Source organism: Engystomops pustulosus, chromosome 6 (assembly GCF_040894005.1).
Source record: "Engystomops pustulosus chromosome 6, aEngPut4.maternal, whole genome shotgun sequence".
Taxonomy (NCBI): domain Eukaryota; kingdom Metazoa; phylum Chordata; class Amphibia; order Anura; family Leptodactylidae; genus Engystomops; species Engystomops pustulosus.
The window spans coordinates 182,034,356-182,049,738 of NC_092416.1; the positions used below are offsets into that span (position 1 = coordinate 182,034,356).

At 53.9% G+C, this 15,383-nt stretch overlaps 1 protein-coding gene across 6 annotated transcripts in view; it reads left to right on the forward strand.

Annotated features, from left to right (window-relative positions):
• B3GNTL1 (UDP-GlcNAc:betaGal beta-1,3-N-acetylglucosaminyltransferase like 1) overlaps positions 1–15,131 on the forward strand; it is a 189,492-nt gene extending 174,361 nt beyond the window's left edge. For all 6 annotated transcript variants that reach the window (XM_072112656.1, XM_072112657.1, XM_072112659.1 and 3 more), the window contains 4 exons: positions 8,225–8,293; positions 11,421–11,495; positions 14,720–14,823; positions 14,920–15,131. In XM_072112656.1, coding sequence (XP_071968757.1) covers positions 8,225–8,293; positions 11,421–11,495; positions 14,720–14,800 — 225 coding nt within the window. In that variant the 3' untranslated portion in view covers positions 14,801–14,823; positions 14,920–15,131. The remainder of the gene's footprint in view (positions 1–8,224; positions 8,294–11,420; positions 11,496–14,719; positions 14,824–14,919) is intronic.
• Positions 15,132–15,383: the final 252 nt, after the last annotated feature.

Consider the following 15,383-nt stretch of genomic DNA (forward strand, 5'->3'; position numbering starts at 1 on the left):
TTCCCTGATCATCTCTGTCAAAACATCAAGAGAGGGGTCTACTCCTGGCTCAGGGACAGTTTCAGCCAGGAAACCCGACATCACATCCCGATCTAGATCCTTCCTGCCCAAGAGGTGCGAGTAGAAGGATCTGACGACCTCCAGGATCCCTGATCTGGACCTTTTCAGGGATCCCGTACTGTCAACCAGTCCCGTGACAACTTTACCATTCACTGACATCTTGCAGTTTCTGTAAGGGTCGGGCGAGCGGTATTTCCCGTAATCCCTCTCAAAAACCAAAGATGCGTGTCTATCGTACTGACACCTCTTCAGCAAGGATTTCACTCTGGAGATGTCCTCACGACTACCCCCAGTCGAGACGAGATGCTCGAGTTTCCTCCTCAGGCCCTGATACAGGCGGTACCTGTCCAGGCTCCTGAGGCTCGAGAGCTGGCGGAAGAATCTCGCCACCCTTTTCTTGAGCATCTCCCACCACTCTGACTTACTGCTACAAAGGCCCAGCAATGGTACCTGGCTCTGAAGAAAGTCCTCAAAGGATTGTCTGATCTCCGCTTCTTCCAGGAGAGACGAATTGAGCTTCCAGTAGCCTCTTCCCATCCGGGGGTCTCTGTAACATTCAGAGAAAACAAAATTAGACAGTGGTCGGAGAACTCCACCTCAACAACGGACACTGCTGAAGAGATGGCTTCCTCCTTTAAATAAAACCTGTCTATTCTAGACCTGCAGCTACCCCTATAATAGGTGAACCCCGCGTGGCCTGGGGTGTGCCGGATGTGGACATCCACCAGGCGAGCCTCACTAGCTATGCTATTAAGAGCGACGCTATCATAAGTCAGCTTGTCTCTGGAACCTCCCCTATCCTGGGACCTCGTGACAGCATTGAAGTCCCCTCCAAAGACCACCTGCCGACTTGTAAAAAGGTAGGGCTTGATCCTCATAAAGAGACACTTCCTGTCCCACTTGGACTGGGGACCATAGATGTTAATTAGGCGAAGTTCTTGTCCCTTCATGAGGACATCCAGGATCAGGCACCTCCCCATTTCTAACTCAATAACTCGTCGGCATTCTACCGGTGCGGTAAAAAGTACCGCCACTCCGCTATACGGCTCGGCCGCAAGAGACCAATAGGAAGGCCCGTGTCTCCATTCCCTCTTAGCTTTAAACACGGCCGCCAAATCTGGCAGCCTGGTCTCCTGCAAAAATAAAATGTCGGCTTCAACACGGCCAAGAAAATCAAAGGCCGCAAATCTAGCCGCATCAGACTTAATGCTGGCGACATTAATGGACGCCAGCGTCAACGGAGTGGGTGCCGCCATCATGAGTGATTGAGTTAGACGGCTTTCTTTTTACCCATCTTACCACCACCCTCGGGAAATGAACACCCCCTTTTTAGACATATTGTGGTGTCCATCTCCCGCACCTCTGATGCTTCAGGGGCAGATCCAGGACCTGCCCCCTCATCCTCGTCTCCAGACTCTGGGCCAGTCTCCCCTCCTGAGGACCCTGACTCCCCAGGGGGAGACTCGGCACCCCCTGCAGGCTCCGCCACCTCTGGCCCTTCACCCTCAGCCCCTCCATCGGCAGGAGAGGCTCCATCCAGGGCCAGGAATCGATTTGAAAGTTCGACCAGCGGGGGGTCGGTTGCACCTTCCTTGGGTACCTTAGTCAGGGAGGGAGAAGATCTTACACCTCCCTTCTTTTTACCCTTTTTCTTCTTTTTGGCGCCACGCTTACGCTTTTCCACTAGCCACGCCCTATTATCCTCGTCCATACTCTCATAATGGGAGGAGTCTGAGGACGTGGCACCTTCCTCTCTCTCGATCCTCCTGACCTCCTCATCCAGTACATCATCCCCTGGGGCCTCAGCGACAGGTGTGGTCTCCAGGATAGCGCCAGAGGTTGTCCCAGCAGCCCGAGACTCCCCCCGCTCTCTCTCCTGTTGACGCTTCTCTAGACGCCTTAGCTGGGCAGGCGTCTTTTTCCTGTCTTTCTTCCCTGGCCCCTCCATTCCTCCGCCTCTGCTAGTCCCCTCCCCAGCAGATTCAGCCTCATGGCTTTCATCCGCTGAGGTTGAGCCCGCATTAGCGAAGGAAAGAGGACAACGACTGTACGGGTGACCGAGATCACCACACAGGTTACACCTAATCTGCCCTGTACAGGATGCAGCGAGATGGCCGACACCCCCACACAACGCACACTTCTGCACGGTGCAGTTTGCGCTGAAATGTGTGGGGTCACCGCACCTGTGACACAGCTTAGGCTGCCCCCGGTAGAAGATCAGGATACGATCCCTCCCCAGGAAGGCTGATGAAGGGATGTGGGCGACTGAGTTACCTGAACGCCTCAACTTTACCATGAAGGTCCAGGCCCCTGACCAGATACCATACTCATCTCGATTTTTCTCGGGTAATCCCAGTACCTCTCCATAACGATTCATCCAGGTCATGATGTCAAAGCAAGATAGTGATTCGTTACGGGTAAGAACAGTCACTTTCTTGAGTTCGCTCTGGCGGGACACTGCTTGCACAGCAAAGTCCCGCCACTCGGGCTCGTTGTATCTCAGCTCATAGTTGGACCAGAAGAGCTCAAGCCCCTCCGGCCGAACAAAGCTGATATCAAACTCAGATGTACCATAGGGATGGATCAAGGCAAAGATGTCAGCCGCCTTGAAGTCCATCTTCAGCAGCAGCTCAACTACCCGTGCCCGAGGGGGACACACATCACTGCCACGCCACCGAAGACGGACCACATTCCTACGGTTAGCACCCGGCCCGGTTGTCGGGAGCGACCATGATGTCTCCCTGCCTCTTTGCTCTCGGAAGGCAGACAGGCCGTGCCTCTCTATCCAAAACGACAAATCAACCTCCTGCCCCGCTACATTGATCGTCCTTTCTCCCTTCTGTAAGGCCTGCAGGAGGCGCCGTTGCAAAAAGCCGTCCCCAGAGCCCAGAGACGAGGATGACGGAACCCTACTTCCCCCAGCAGCGACACTGGCATAGCTCTTAATAGGGGCCGCCACTGGGGGAGCAACCGGACCAACCCCTGCACCCACCACATTAACACTACCCACCTGCATGTTACACTCAGCCGCGCCACTCACACCACCAGTCACTCCATCACCCACCCCCAAAGCTGGCAAAGATTCAGCACCACTCACACCATTCACATTATCCACCACAACATTACTGACTCCATTCACACTGGCTGGACCAGCAACAACATCAGGGGACATGACCACCTCCGCATCTTCAGGCACAAGGGACGGGGGTCTCCCCGCAGCGCATCGCCCAGAGGGAACCCCAACTTGTGTCACACTTGTGCCCTCCGCATCATCGGTAGCAGATGTTATTTTACTTTTCTTAGGGGAAGGTAAGAGTCGCCGCTGATCTTTGGCCGGTGTGAGGCGCCGCTGATCCCCACCTTCCTCAGCACTCGTCTGCAGACTATCTCCAACACCGACACAAAACAGGACTTTAGGTTTAGGTTTGGGAGGTTCGGAGCCCTCAGCCTCAGCGACCCCTCCACGCTGCCGCCGCCCCATAACCAAGTGATCAGCGGCAACAGAATGAAGAGGCGCCAAGGCACCGGAAGCTGCCACCAGTGCCGGGCTATCCCCCCCTCCCACTGGGGGACGCACCACAGCACTGGATTTGGATGGTATCGCCACTGCCGAGCCGCCCTTACTGTCCGGCCTTGCGGCCGATGCCTCCCCTGCTCCCCCACTGTTACCACAAACAGAGACGGAGCCCATTGCCACATCAGATGTCACACCTGTAATCTCCCCGCTCCCTGGCACTGAGTCCACTGCAGGACCCGCGCTGGGCTGGGTAACGGGGCTCGCACAGTGAGCTGACCCTGCGGCCGACTCGGGTTTTACGGGGGGGGGGCTGTAGACTAGACTCACCACTTCCACGGATTTGGTCTTCTTCTTTCGTGGTTTGCTGCCCCCCGGTGCATCCTCCGGCAGATCGTCTCCAAAAGTAAAGTCCTGGAGGTGCACAGGGGACTCGAGCCGTCTGATCTCCTCCATCAGCGCCCCTCCCTGGTGGCTGTCACTATCTTCACCCGGGCCGGCAGAACCGCAGGCAGATGACATAGCCGCTTGTCCTGCAGGGGGCCCACTGTACGGCACCGGGCTTTCCTCCTCCGTCTGACTCTCAGGCCCCATCAGCCGCCTCTGCTTTTCCTCCTCCATCTCCCGGAACCGCTCATCATTAAGAATTTTTTCTTTAAACGGACCGCTCCTCTCCAGCAGGTAAGCCTTCCTCTCCTCCAAGGCCTGGATGTTAGTCTGGAGCCTGGAAATCTCTGCCATAATCTGCTCCTTCTTCCTCTTTGGGGCAGAGCTTGCCCTGGCATGGGCGCACCTGAGCTCCTCCCGCAGTCTCCTCACCGTCTTGCTGGCTTCTTCGTACTCAGAGAGGTGGCCCAGAGCCCGGGAGGCATAGGTGGAAATAGACTCCCGGGTCCTCAGCATTCCCCAGCCCTCTTCACTGAGGTCAGCCTCACCTCCCTGAGCACTCAGCTTTCCCGCAGTATCCAGCTTTTCCTTGGTACCCAGCTTTCCCGAGGTATCCAGCTTTCCTGGGGTTTTGGTGCTTTTTGAAGCCTTAGCTGGCCTGGGGGTACTTGGAGCAGCATTGCTGCTGTTCCTTGCAGATCTTCTTACCCCCAAGGCTTCTGCAGCGCTGGCCGGTTCCTGGCTACCCCTGCCTCCCGCCGGCCTAGACCGGGAAGCAGGAGCCTGGGACTTGCAGCCCTGGCTCATGCCTGGAAACCCACTCCCTCCCTGGGAGAGGAGAGAGCAGGCCCCAGGTGGAGGTGGTTTTCCCTGGAGCTCAGGAGCAGCAGCAGCACACAGCCTCTCACAGCAACAGACAGCTAACGAGCTAACGAGCTCCAGAGCTGCACTCACTATCTGCTGCTGGTGCAGCCACTGTGTACATACATGACATTACTTATCCTGTACTGATCCTGAGTTACATCCTGTATTATACTCCAGAGCTGCACTCACTATTCTGCTGCTGGTGCAGTCACTGTGTACATACATGACATTACTTATCCTGTACTGATCCTGAGTTACATCCTGTATTATACCCCAGAGCTGCACTCACTATTCTGCTGCTGGTGCAGTCACTGTGTACATACATGACATTACTTATCCTGTACTGATCCTGAGTTACATCCTGTATTATACCCCAGAGCTGCACTCACTATTCTCCTGCTGGTGCAGTCACTGTGTACATACATGACATTACTTATCCTGTACTGATCCTGAGTTACATCCAGTATTATACTCCAGAGCTGCACTCACTATTCTGCTGCTGGTGCAGTCACTGTGTACATACATGACATTACTTATCCTGTACTGATCCTGAGTTACATCCTGTATTATACTCCAGAGCTGCACTCACTATTCTGCTGCTGGTGCAGTCACTGTGTACATACATGACATTACTTATCCTGTACTGATCCTGAGTTACATCCTGTATTATACCCCAGAGCTGCACTCATTATTCTGCTGCTGGTGCAGTCACTGTGTACATACATGACATTACTTATCCTGTACTGATCCTGCGTTACATCCTGTATTATACTCCAGAGCTGCACTCACTATTCTGCTGCTGGTGCAGTCACTGTGTACATACATGACATTACTTATCCTGTACTGATCCTGAGTTACATCCTGTATTATACTCCAGAGCTGCACTCACTATTCTGCTGCTGGTGCAGTCACTGTGTACATACATGACATTACTTATCCTGTACTGATCCTGAGTCACATCCTGTATTATACCCCAGAGCTGCCCTCACTATTCTGCTGCTGGTGCAGTCACTGTGTACATACATGACATTACTTATCCTGTACTGATCCTGAGTTACATCCTGTATTATACCCCAGAGCTGCACTCACTATTCTGCTGCTGGTGCAGTCACTGTGTACATACATGACATTACTTATCCTGTACTGATCCTGAGTTACATCCTGTATTATACTCCAGAGCTGCACTCACTATTCTGCTGCTGGTGCAGTCACTGTGTACATACATGACATTACTTATCCTGTACTGATCCTGAGTTACATCCAGTATTATACCCCAGAGCTGCACTCACTATTCTGCTGCTGGTGCAGTTACTGTGTACATACATGACATTACTTATCCTGTACTGATCCTGAGTTACACCCTGTATTATACTCCAGAGCTGCACTCACTATTCTGCTGCTGGTACAGTCACTGTGTACATACATGACATTACTTATCCTGTACTGATCCTGAGTTACATCCTGTATTATACCCCAGAGCTGCACTCACTATTCTGCTGCTGGTGCAGTCACTGTGTACATGCATGACATTACTTATCCTGTACTGATCCTGAGTTACATCCTGTATTATACTCCAGAGCTGCACTCACTATCTGCTGCTGGTGCAGTCACTGTGTACATACATGACATTACTTATCCTGTACTGATCCTGAGTTACATCCTGTATTATACTCCAGAGCTGCACTCACTATTCTGCTGCTGGTGCAGTCACTGTGTACATACATGACATTACTTATCCTGTACTGATCCTGAGTTACATCCAGTATTATACCCCAGAGCTGCACTCACTATTCTGCTGCTGGTGCAGTTACTGTGTACATACATGACATTACTTATCCTGTACTGATCCTGAGTTACACCCTGTATTATACTCCAGAGCTGCACTCACTATTCTGCTGCTGGTACAGTCACTGTGTACATACATGACATTACTTATCCTGTACTGATCCTGAGTTACATGCTGTATTATACCCCAGAGCTGCACTCACTATTCTGCTGCTGGTGCAGTCACTGTGTACATACATGACATTACTTATCCTGTACTGATCCTGAGTTACATCCTGTATTATACTCCAGAGCTGCACTCACTATTCTGCTGCTGGTGCAGTCACTGTGTACATACATGACATTACTTATCCTGTACTGATCCTGAGTTACATCCTGTATTATACTCCAGAGCTGCACTCACTATTCTGCTGCTGGTGCAGTCACTGTGTACATACATGACATTACTTATCCTGTACTGATCCTGAGTTACATCCTGTATTATACTCCAGAGCTGCACTCACTATTCTGCTGCTGGTGCAGTCACTGTGTACATACATGACATTACTTATCCTGTACTGATCCTGAGTTACATCCTGTATTATACCCCAGAGCTGCACTCACTATTCTGCTGCTGGTGCAGTCACTGTGTACATACATGACATTACTTATCCTGTACTGATCCTGAGTTACATCCTGTATTATACTCCAGAGCTGCACTCACTATTCTGCTGCTGGTGCAGTCACTGTGTACATACATGACATTACTTATCCTGTACTGATCCTGAGTTACATCCTGTATTATACCCCAGAGCTGCACTCACTATTCTGCTGCTGGTGCAGTCACTGTGTACATGCATGACATTACTTATCCTGTACTGATCCTGAGTTACATCCTGTATTATACTCCAGAGCTGCACTCACTATTCTGCTGCTGGTGCAGTCACTGTGTACATACATGACATTACTTATCCTGTACTGATCCTGAGTTACATCCTGTATTATACCCCAGAGCTGCAATCACTATTCTGCTGCTGGTACAGTCACTGTGTACATACATGACATTACTTATCCTGTACTGATCCTGAGTTACATGCTGTATTATACCCCAGAGCTGCACTCACTATTCTGCTGCTGGTGCAGTCACTGTGTACATACATGACATTACTTATCCTGTACTGATCCTGAGTTACATCCTGTATTATACCCCAGAGCTGCACTCACTATTCTGCTGCTGGTGCAGTCACTGTGTACATACATGACATTACTTATCCTGTACTGATCCTGAGTTACATCCTGCATTATACTCCAGAGCTGCACTCACTATTCTGCTGCTGGTGCAGTCACTGTGTACATACATGACATTACTTATCCTGTACTGATCCTGAGTTACATCCTGTATTATACCCCAGAGCTGCACTCACTATTCTGCTGCTGGTGCAGTCACTGTGTACATACATGACATTACTTATCCTGTACTGATCCTGAGTTACATCCTGTATTATACCCCAGAGCTGCACTCACTATTCTGCTACTGGTGCAGTCGCTGTGTGCATACATTATGTACATGACAGCGCCCCCTGTTGGTCTGGAGGGGATATAACATTGTAATGTTGGTTTTTGTGTCTTTTTCAGGTCGTTGCATTTTGTGATGTTGACGCGAATAAAATTTCCAAAGGTTTCTACACATTTGAAGAATCTGAGGTGAGAGAAGGGAGATTACACCCCAGGCCTGGCAGGACTACAACTCCCAGCATCCTCCTCTTTACTGCTTGCACCCAGTATTTCAGGGAGTCCTTCCAGCCATGAGGCGGATTGTGTTGTGTCCCGGCTCGTACATTGTGGGGTCTCCTCCTCGCCCCCCACTGATCTGCTGACCCCGGGTCACTCCTGACCACTCGGCTCTCGTGTGTCTCACATATCTACAGGGGGCGCTGTATGTGGCACGTCATAGGCTTATGTGTTAGGTGAAGCCTTTGCAGATTGTTTCCGGTGCTTTGGGTGTGACTGGAGGAATCTGCCATCTGTATGTAGTTACATAACTTCTTCCCATCATCCCTCGAGGGTTTCCCCCCCACAACCCCCATATTGAGCCACTTTCCTCAGACGGCAGCGACCGCATCTCTCCACATGGATGTTCTGGTATAAAATACACAGTAATCAGTGTGAGCGCGGCCGCAGTGTAAAGCATGGTGGAGATATAACCTGCAGACACTCGCTGAGACCCCTGTGTGTGGTGAGTGCGGCCACAGTGTAAAGCATGGTGGAGAGGCACTCGCTGAGGCCCCTGTGTGCGGTGAGTGCGGCCGCAGTGTAAAGCATGGTGGAGAGGCACTCGCTGAGGCCCCTGTGTGCGGTGAGCGCGGCCGCAGTGTAAAGCATGGTGGAGATATAACCTGCAGACACTCGCTGAGACCCCTGTGTGTGGTGAGCGCGGCCGCAGTGTACAGCATGGTGGAGATATAACCAGCAGACACTCGCTGAGACCCCTGTGTGTGGTGAGGAAACACTGATGGTGTGAGCGCGGCTGCAGTGTAAAGCATGGTGGAGATATAACCAGCAGACACTCGCTGAGGCTCCTGTGTGCGGTGAGCGCGGCCGCAGTGTAAAGCATGGTGGAGAGACACTCCCTGAGGCTCCTGTGTGCGGTGAGCGCGGCCGCTGTGTAAAGCATGGTGGAGAGACACTCGCTGAGGCTCCTGTGTGCGGTGAGTGCGGCCGCAGTGTAAAGCATGGTGGAGAGACACTCGCTGAGGCTCCTGTGTGCGGTGAGTGCGGCCGCAGTGTAAAGCATGGTGGAGAGACACTCGCTGAGGCTCCTGTGTGCGGTGAGTGCGGCCGCAGTGTAAAGCATGGTGGAGAGACACTCGCTGAGGCTCCTGTGTGCGGTGAGTGCGGCCGCAGTGTAAAGCATGGTGGAGAGACACTCGCTGAGGCTCCTGTGTGCGGTGAGTGCGGCCGCAGTGTAAAGCATGGTGGAGAGACACTCGCTGAGTCTCCTGTGTGCGGTGAGCACGGCCGCAGTGTAAAGCATGGTGGAGAGACACTCGCTGAGGCTCCTGTGTGCGGCCGCAGTGTAAAGCATGGTGGAGAGACACTCGCTGAGGCTCCTGTGTGCGGTGAGTGCGGCCGCAGTGTAAAGCATGGTGGAGAGACACTCGCTGAGGCTCCTGTGTGCGGTGAGTGCGGCCGCAGTGTAAAGCATGGTGGAGAGACACTCGCTGAGGCTCCTGTGTGCGGTGAGTGCGGCCGCAGTGTAAAGCATGGTGGAGAGACACTCACTGAGGCTCCTGTGTGCGGTGAGTGCGGCCGCAGTGTAAAGCATGGTGGAGAGACACTCGCTGAGGCTCCTGTGTGCGGTGAGTGCGGCCGCAGTGTAAAGCATGGTGGAGAGACACTCGCTGAGGCTCCTGTGTGCGGTGAGTGCGGCTGCAGTGTAAAGCATGGTGGAGAGACACTCGCTGAGGCTCCTGTGTGCGGTGAGTGTGGCCGCAGTGTAAAGCATGGTGGAGAGACACTCGCTGAGGCTCCTGTGTGCGGTGAGTGTGGCCGCAGTGTAAAGCATGGTGGAGAGACACTCGCTGAGGCCCCTGTGTGCGGTGAGTGTGGCCGCAGTGTAAAGCATGGTGGAGAGACACTCGCTGAGGCTCCTGTGTGCGGTGAGTGCGGCCGCAGTGTAAAGCATGGTGGAGAGACACTCGCTGAGGCTCCTGTGTGCGGTGAGTGCGGCCGCAGTGTAAAGCATGGTGGAGAGACACTCGCTGAGGCTCCTGTGTGCGGTGAGCGCGGCCGCTGTGTAAAGCATGGTGGAGAGACACTCGCTGAGGCTCCTGTGTGCGGTGAGTGCGGCCGCAGTGTAAAGCATGGTGGAGAGACACTCGCTGAGACCCCTGTGTGCGGTGAGTGCGGCCGCAGTGTAAAGCATGGTGGAGAGACACTCGCTGAGGCTCCTGTGTGCGGTGAGTGCGGCCGCAGTGTAAAGCATGGTGGAGAGACACTCGCTGAGACCCCTGTGTGTGGTGAGCGCGGCCGCAGTGTACAGCATGGTGGAGATATAACCAGCAGACACTCGCTGAGGCTCCTGTGTGCGGTGAGTGCGGCCGCAGTGTAAAGCATGGTGGAGAGACACTCGCTGAGGCTCCTGTGTGCGGTGAGTGCGGCCGCAGTGTAAAGCATGGTGGAGAGACACTCGCTGAGGCTCCTGTGTGCGGTGAGTGCGGCCGCAGTGTAAAGCATGGTGGAGAGACACTCGCTGAGGCTCCTGTGTGCAGTGAGTGCGGCCGCAGTGTAAAGCATGGTGGAGAGACACTCGCTGAGGCTCCTGTGTGCAGTGAGTGCGGCCGCAGTGTAAAGCATGGTGGAGAGACACTCGCTGAGGCTCCTGTGTGCGGTGAGCGCGGCCGCAGTGTAAAGCATGGTGGAGAGACACTCGCTGAGGCTCCTGTGTGCGGTGAGCGCGGCTGCAGTGTAAAGCATGGTGGAGAGACACTCGCTGAGGCTCCTGTGTGCGGTGAGCGCGGCCGCAGTGTAAAGCATGGTGGAGAGACACTCGCTGAGGCTCCTGTGTGCAGTGAGTGCGGCCGCAGTGTAAAGCATGGTGGAGAGACACTCGCTGAGGCTCCTGTGTGCGGTGAGTGCGGCCGCAGTGTAAAGCATGATGGAGAGACACTCGCTGAGGCTCCTGTGTGCGGTGAGTGCGGCCGCAGTGTAAAGCATGGTGGAGAGACACTCGCTGAGGCCCCTGTGTGCGGTGAGCGTGGCCGCAGTGTAAAGCATGGTGGTAGAATCTTCTGTAACCATCCGTGTTATCTTGTGTAATTCTCTCTTACAGAAACGCCCCAAACCCCGCGTCCCGGTGCTGCACTACACAGAAGCCGGACCCCCCTTCATCATCTGCGTCAAACTGGTGAGTGCTCATGTGCAGAGCGGCTGACAACACCGAGGCAATAGAGTGAGGGGTGCAGGGTCTGCAACACAAGGGTTAACCCTTAAAGGTGCTGGCAGGACTAATCCCAGACCCCGCGGTGATGGCGGCAGAGGCGATAGATGTGGTCGGGAAGCCCTAAAAATAGTTTACAACAAAGACTCAGCAGATGTGCATCCCCGAAGCCACATGAGAGGGGGGGGTCCGCCCTGCACCCCGTCACCACCGCCCCCCCACATCTTACACCCCCTCACCACCGCCCCCCCACATCTTACACCCCCTCACCACCGCCCCCCCACATCTTACACCCCCTCACCACCGCCCCCCCACATCTTACACCCCCTCACCACCGCCCCCCCACATCTTACACCCCCTCACCACCGCCCCCCCACATCTTACACCCCCTCACCACCGCTCCCCCACATCTTACACCCCCTCACCACCGCTCCCCCACATCTTACACCCCCTCACCACCGCCCCCCCACATCTTACACCCCATCCCCCCAGGCACGGTCACGCTCCCTGCGCGCTCCTCTCCTGTGGTCGCATTGATGTGTGGGTGGATCACCAGCAGGGGGCGGCCTGGGGGACGGGGGGGGGGTGGAGACCTTATCGCACCCTCATGTTTATTGCTCCAGGATATAGAAAATTACACATTTTGCCATGTGGGAAAAAAGGAGAAAAAAAATGTAACTTGTTTGTCTCCATGGTAACAGACTACAGACACCTCCTGCGTAGTCAGATCCTGCGGTCAGGCATGTACTGCTGTGATGTGGGGGCCTCCATATATTCTGCCGCTCTGATTGAAGCGCCAAAGGGTTAATTCCCCCCTCTCCCTGAGATCCTGCCCGGCCCCCCCCCCCCAGGACCTGACAGGAGGAGGGTTTGTTACAGTGTATCAGTCAGTTCTGTTCTCCTCTCTCCCCCCCAGGACCTGACAGGAGGAGGGTTTGTTACAGTGTATCAGTCAGTTCTGTTCTCCTCTCTCCCCGCCAGGACCTGACAGGAGGAGGGTTTGTTACAGTGTATCAGTCAGTTCTGTTCTCCTCTCGCCCCGGCAGGACCTGACAGGAGGAGGGTTTGTTACAGTGTATCAGTCAGTTCTGTTCTCCTCTCGCCCCGGCAGGACCTGACAGGAGGAGGGTTTGCTACAGTGTATCAGTCAGTTCTGTTCTCCTCTCTCCCCGCCAGGACCTGACAGGAGGAGGGTTTGTTACAGTGTATCAGTCAGTTCTGTTCTCCTCTCTCCCCGCCAGGACCTGACAGGAGGAGGGTTTGTTACAGTGTATCAGTCAGTTCTGTTCTCCTCTCTCCCCGCCAGGACCTGACAGGAGGAGGGTTTGTTACAGTGTATCAGTCAGTTCTGTTCTCCTCTCTCCCCGCCAGGACCTGACAGGAGGAGGGTTTGTTACAGTGTATCAGTCAGTTCTGTTCTCCTCTCTCCCCGCCAGGACCTGACAGGAGGAGGGTTTGTTACAGTGTATCAGTCAGTTCTGTTCTCCTCTCTCCCCGCCAGGACCTGACAGGAGGAGGGTTTGTTACAGTGTATCAGTCAGTTCTGTTCTCCTCTCGCCCCGGCAGGACCTGACAGGAGGAGGGTTTGTTACAGTGTATCAGTCAGTTCTGTTCTCCTCTCGCCCCGGCAGGACCTGACAGGAGGAGGGTTTGCTACAGTGTATCAGTCAGTTCTGTTCTCCTCTCTCCCCGCCAGGACCTGACAGGAGGAGGGTTTGTTACAGTGTATCAGTCAGTTCTGTTCTCCTCTCTCCCCGCCAGGACCTGACAGGAGGAGGGTTTGTTACAGTGTATCAGTCAGTTCTGTTCTCCTCTCTCCCCGCCAGGACCTGACAGGAGGAGGGTTTGTTACAGTGTATCAGTCAGTTCTGTTCTCCTCTCGCCCCGGCAGGACCTGACAGGAGGAGGGTTTGTTACAGTGTATCAGTCAGTTCTGTTCTCCTCTCGCCCCGGCAGGACCTGACAGGAGGAGGGTTTGCTACAGTGTATCAGTCAGTTCTGTTCTCCTCTCTCCCCGCCAGGACCTGACAGGAGGAGGGTTTGTTACAGTGTATCAGTCAGTTCTGTTCTCCTCTCTCCCCGCCAGGACCTGACAGGAGGAGGGTTTGTTACAGTGTATCAGTCAGTTCTGTTCTCCTCTCTCCCCGCCAGGACCTGACAGGAGGAGGGTTTGCTACAGTGTATCAGTCAGTTCTGTTCTCCTCTCTCCCCGCCAGGACCTGACAGGAGGAGGGTTTGTTACAGTGTATCAGTCAGTTCTGTTCTCCTCTCTCCCCGCCAGGACCTGACAGGAGGAGGGTTTGTTACAGTGTATCAGTCAGTTCTGTTCTCCTCTCTCCCCGCCAGGACCTGACAGGAGGAGGGTTTGTTACAGTGTATCAGTCAGTTCTGTTCTCCTCTCGCCCCGGCAGGACCTGACAGGAGGAGGGTTTGTTACAGTGTATCAGTCAGTTCTGTTCTCCTCTCGCCCCGGCAGGACCTGACAGGAGGAGGGTTTGCTACAGTGTATCAGTCAGTTCTGTTCTCCTCTCTCCCCGCCAGGACCTGACAGGAGGAGGGTTTGTTACAGTGTATCAGTCAGTTCTGTTCTCCTCTCTCCCCGCCAGGACCTGACAGGAGGAGGGTTTGTTACAGTGTATCAGTCAGTTCTGTTCTCCTCTCTCCCCGCCAGGACCTGACAGGAGGAGGGTTTGTTACAGTGTATCAGTCAGTTCTGTTCTCCTCTCTCCCCGCCAGGACCTGACAGGAGGAGGGTTTGTTACAGTGTATCAGTCAGTTCTGTTCTCCTCTCGCCCCGGCAGGACCTGACAGGAGGAGGGTTTGTTACAGTGTATCAGTCAGTTCTGTTCTCCTCTCGCCCCGGCAGGACCTGACAGGAGGAGGGTTTGCTACAGTGTATCAGTCAGTTCTGTTCTCCTCTCTCCCCGCCAGGACCTGACAGGAGGAGGGTTTGTTACAGTGTATCAGTCAGTTCTGTTCTCCTCTCTCCCCGCCAGGACCTGACAGGAGGAGGGTTTGTTACAGTGTATCAGTCAGCTCTGTTCTCCTCTCTCCCCGCCAGGACCTGACAGGAGGAGGGTTTGTTACAGTGTATCAGTCAGATCTGTTCTCCTCTCGCCCCGGCAGGACCTGACAGGAGGAGGGTTTGTTACAGTGTATCAGTCAGTTCTGTTCTCCTCTCTCCCCGCCAGGACCTGACAGGAGGAGGGTTTGAGGACAATCTGCGATCTCTGAACCTGAAGGAGGGAGAAGATTATTATCACTTCAGCTGAGGCGCAGGTCCTATAATCTCCAGGTGCGTCTTTATAATGGTTACATGTGATTCTGGATGTGCCGGGGCCCCATGATGCAGGACGCTCGGGGCCCCTCTTAGCAGCTCTTTGTCTTCCAGGGTCTTATTCCTATGAGAAGGACGAGATGCAATAAATAAAAGCTCCGCATGACACAGCAGGAGGTGACCTGGGGGCCCCCATGTGGAGGGGCCCCGGCGCAGGAAGCGACTGCAGGACCTGAGGACTATGAGCTGACTGCAGCTGCCAGAGTTACTGTGACCGTGTATTTTATAATATCCAGAGATCAATAAAGTTGTTTTACTAATGGTAAGAGGTCACCCTTGATTTGTTTTGTTACAATGTGTTCCAAGCTTCAATGTCTCTGCTTGCTGTCAGTGAGTGGGAACATCCTGGTTTACATCCAGAGGCTGAGAACAAATTCTGACCTGATACTGGAGGTGCTGAGCCCCTGTGCACGATGCAGGAGCCTCCCATAATACATTCTACTTATTATTGATGTTTCAGTACCTCTGCTTACTGTCAGCGAGTGGTCATTTTGCTGCTTTCATCTGGAAGTTGAAAA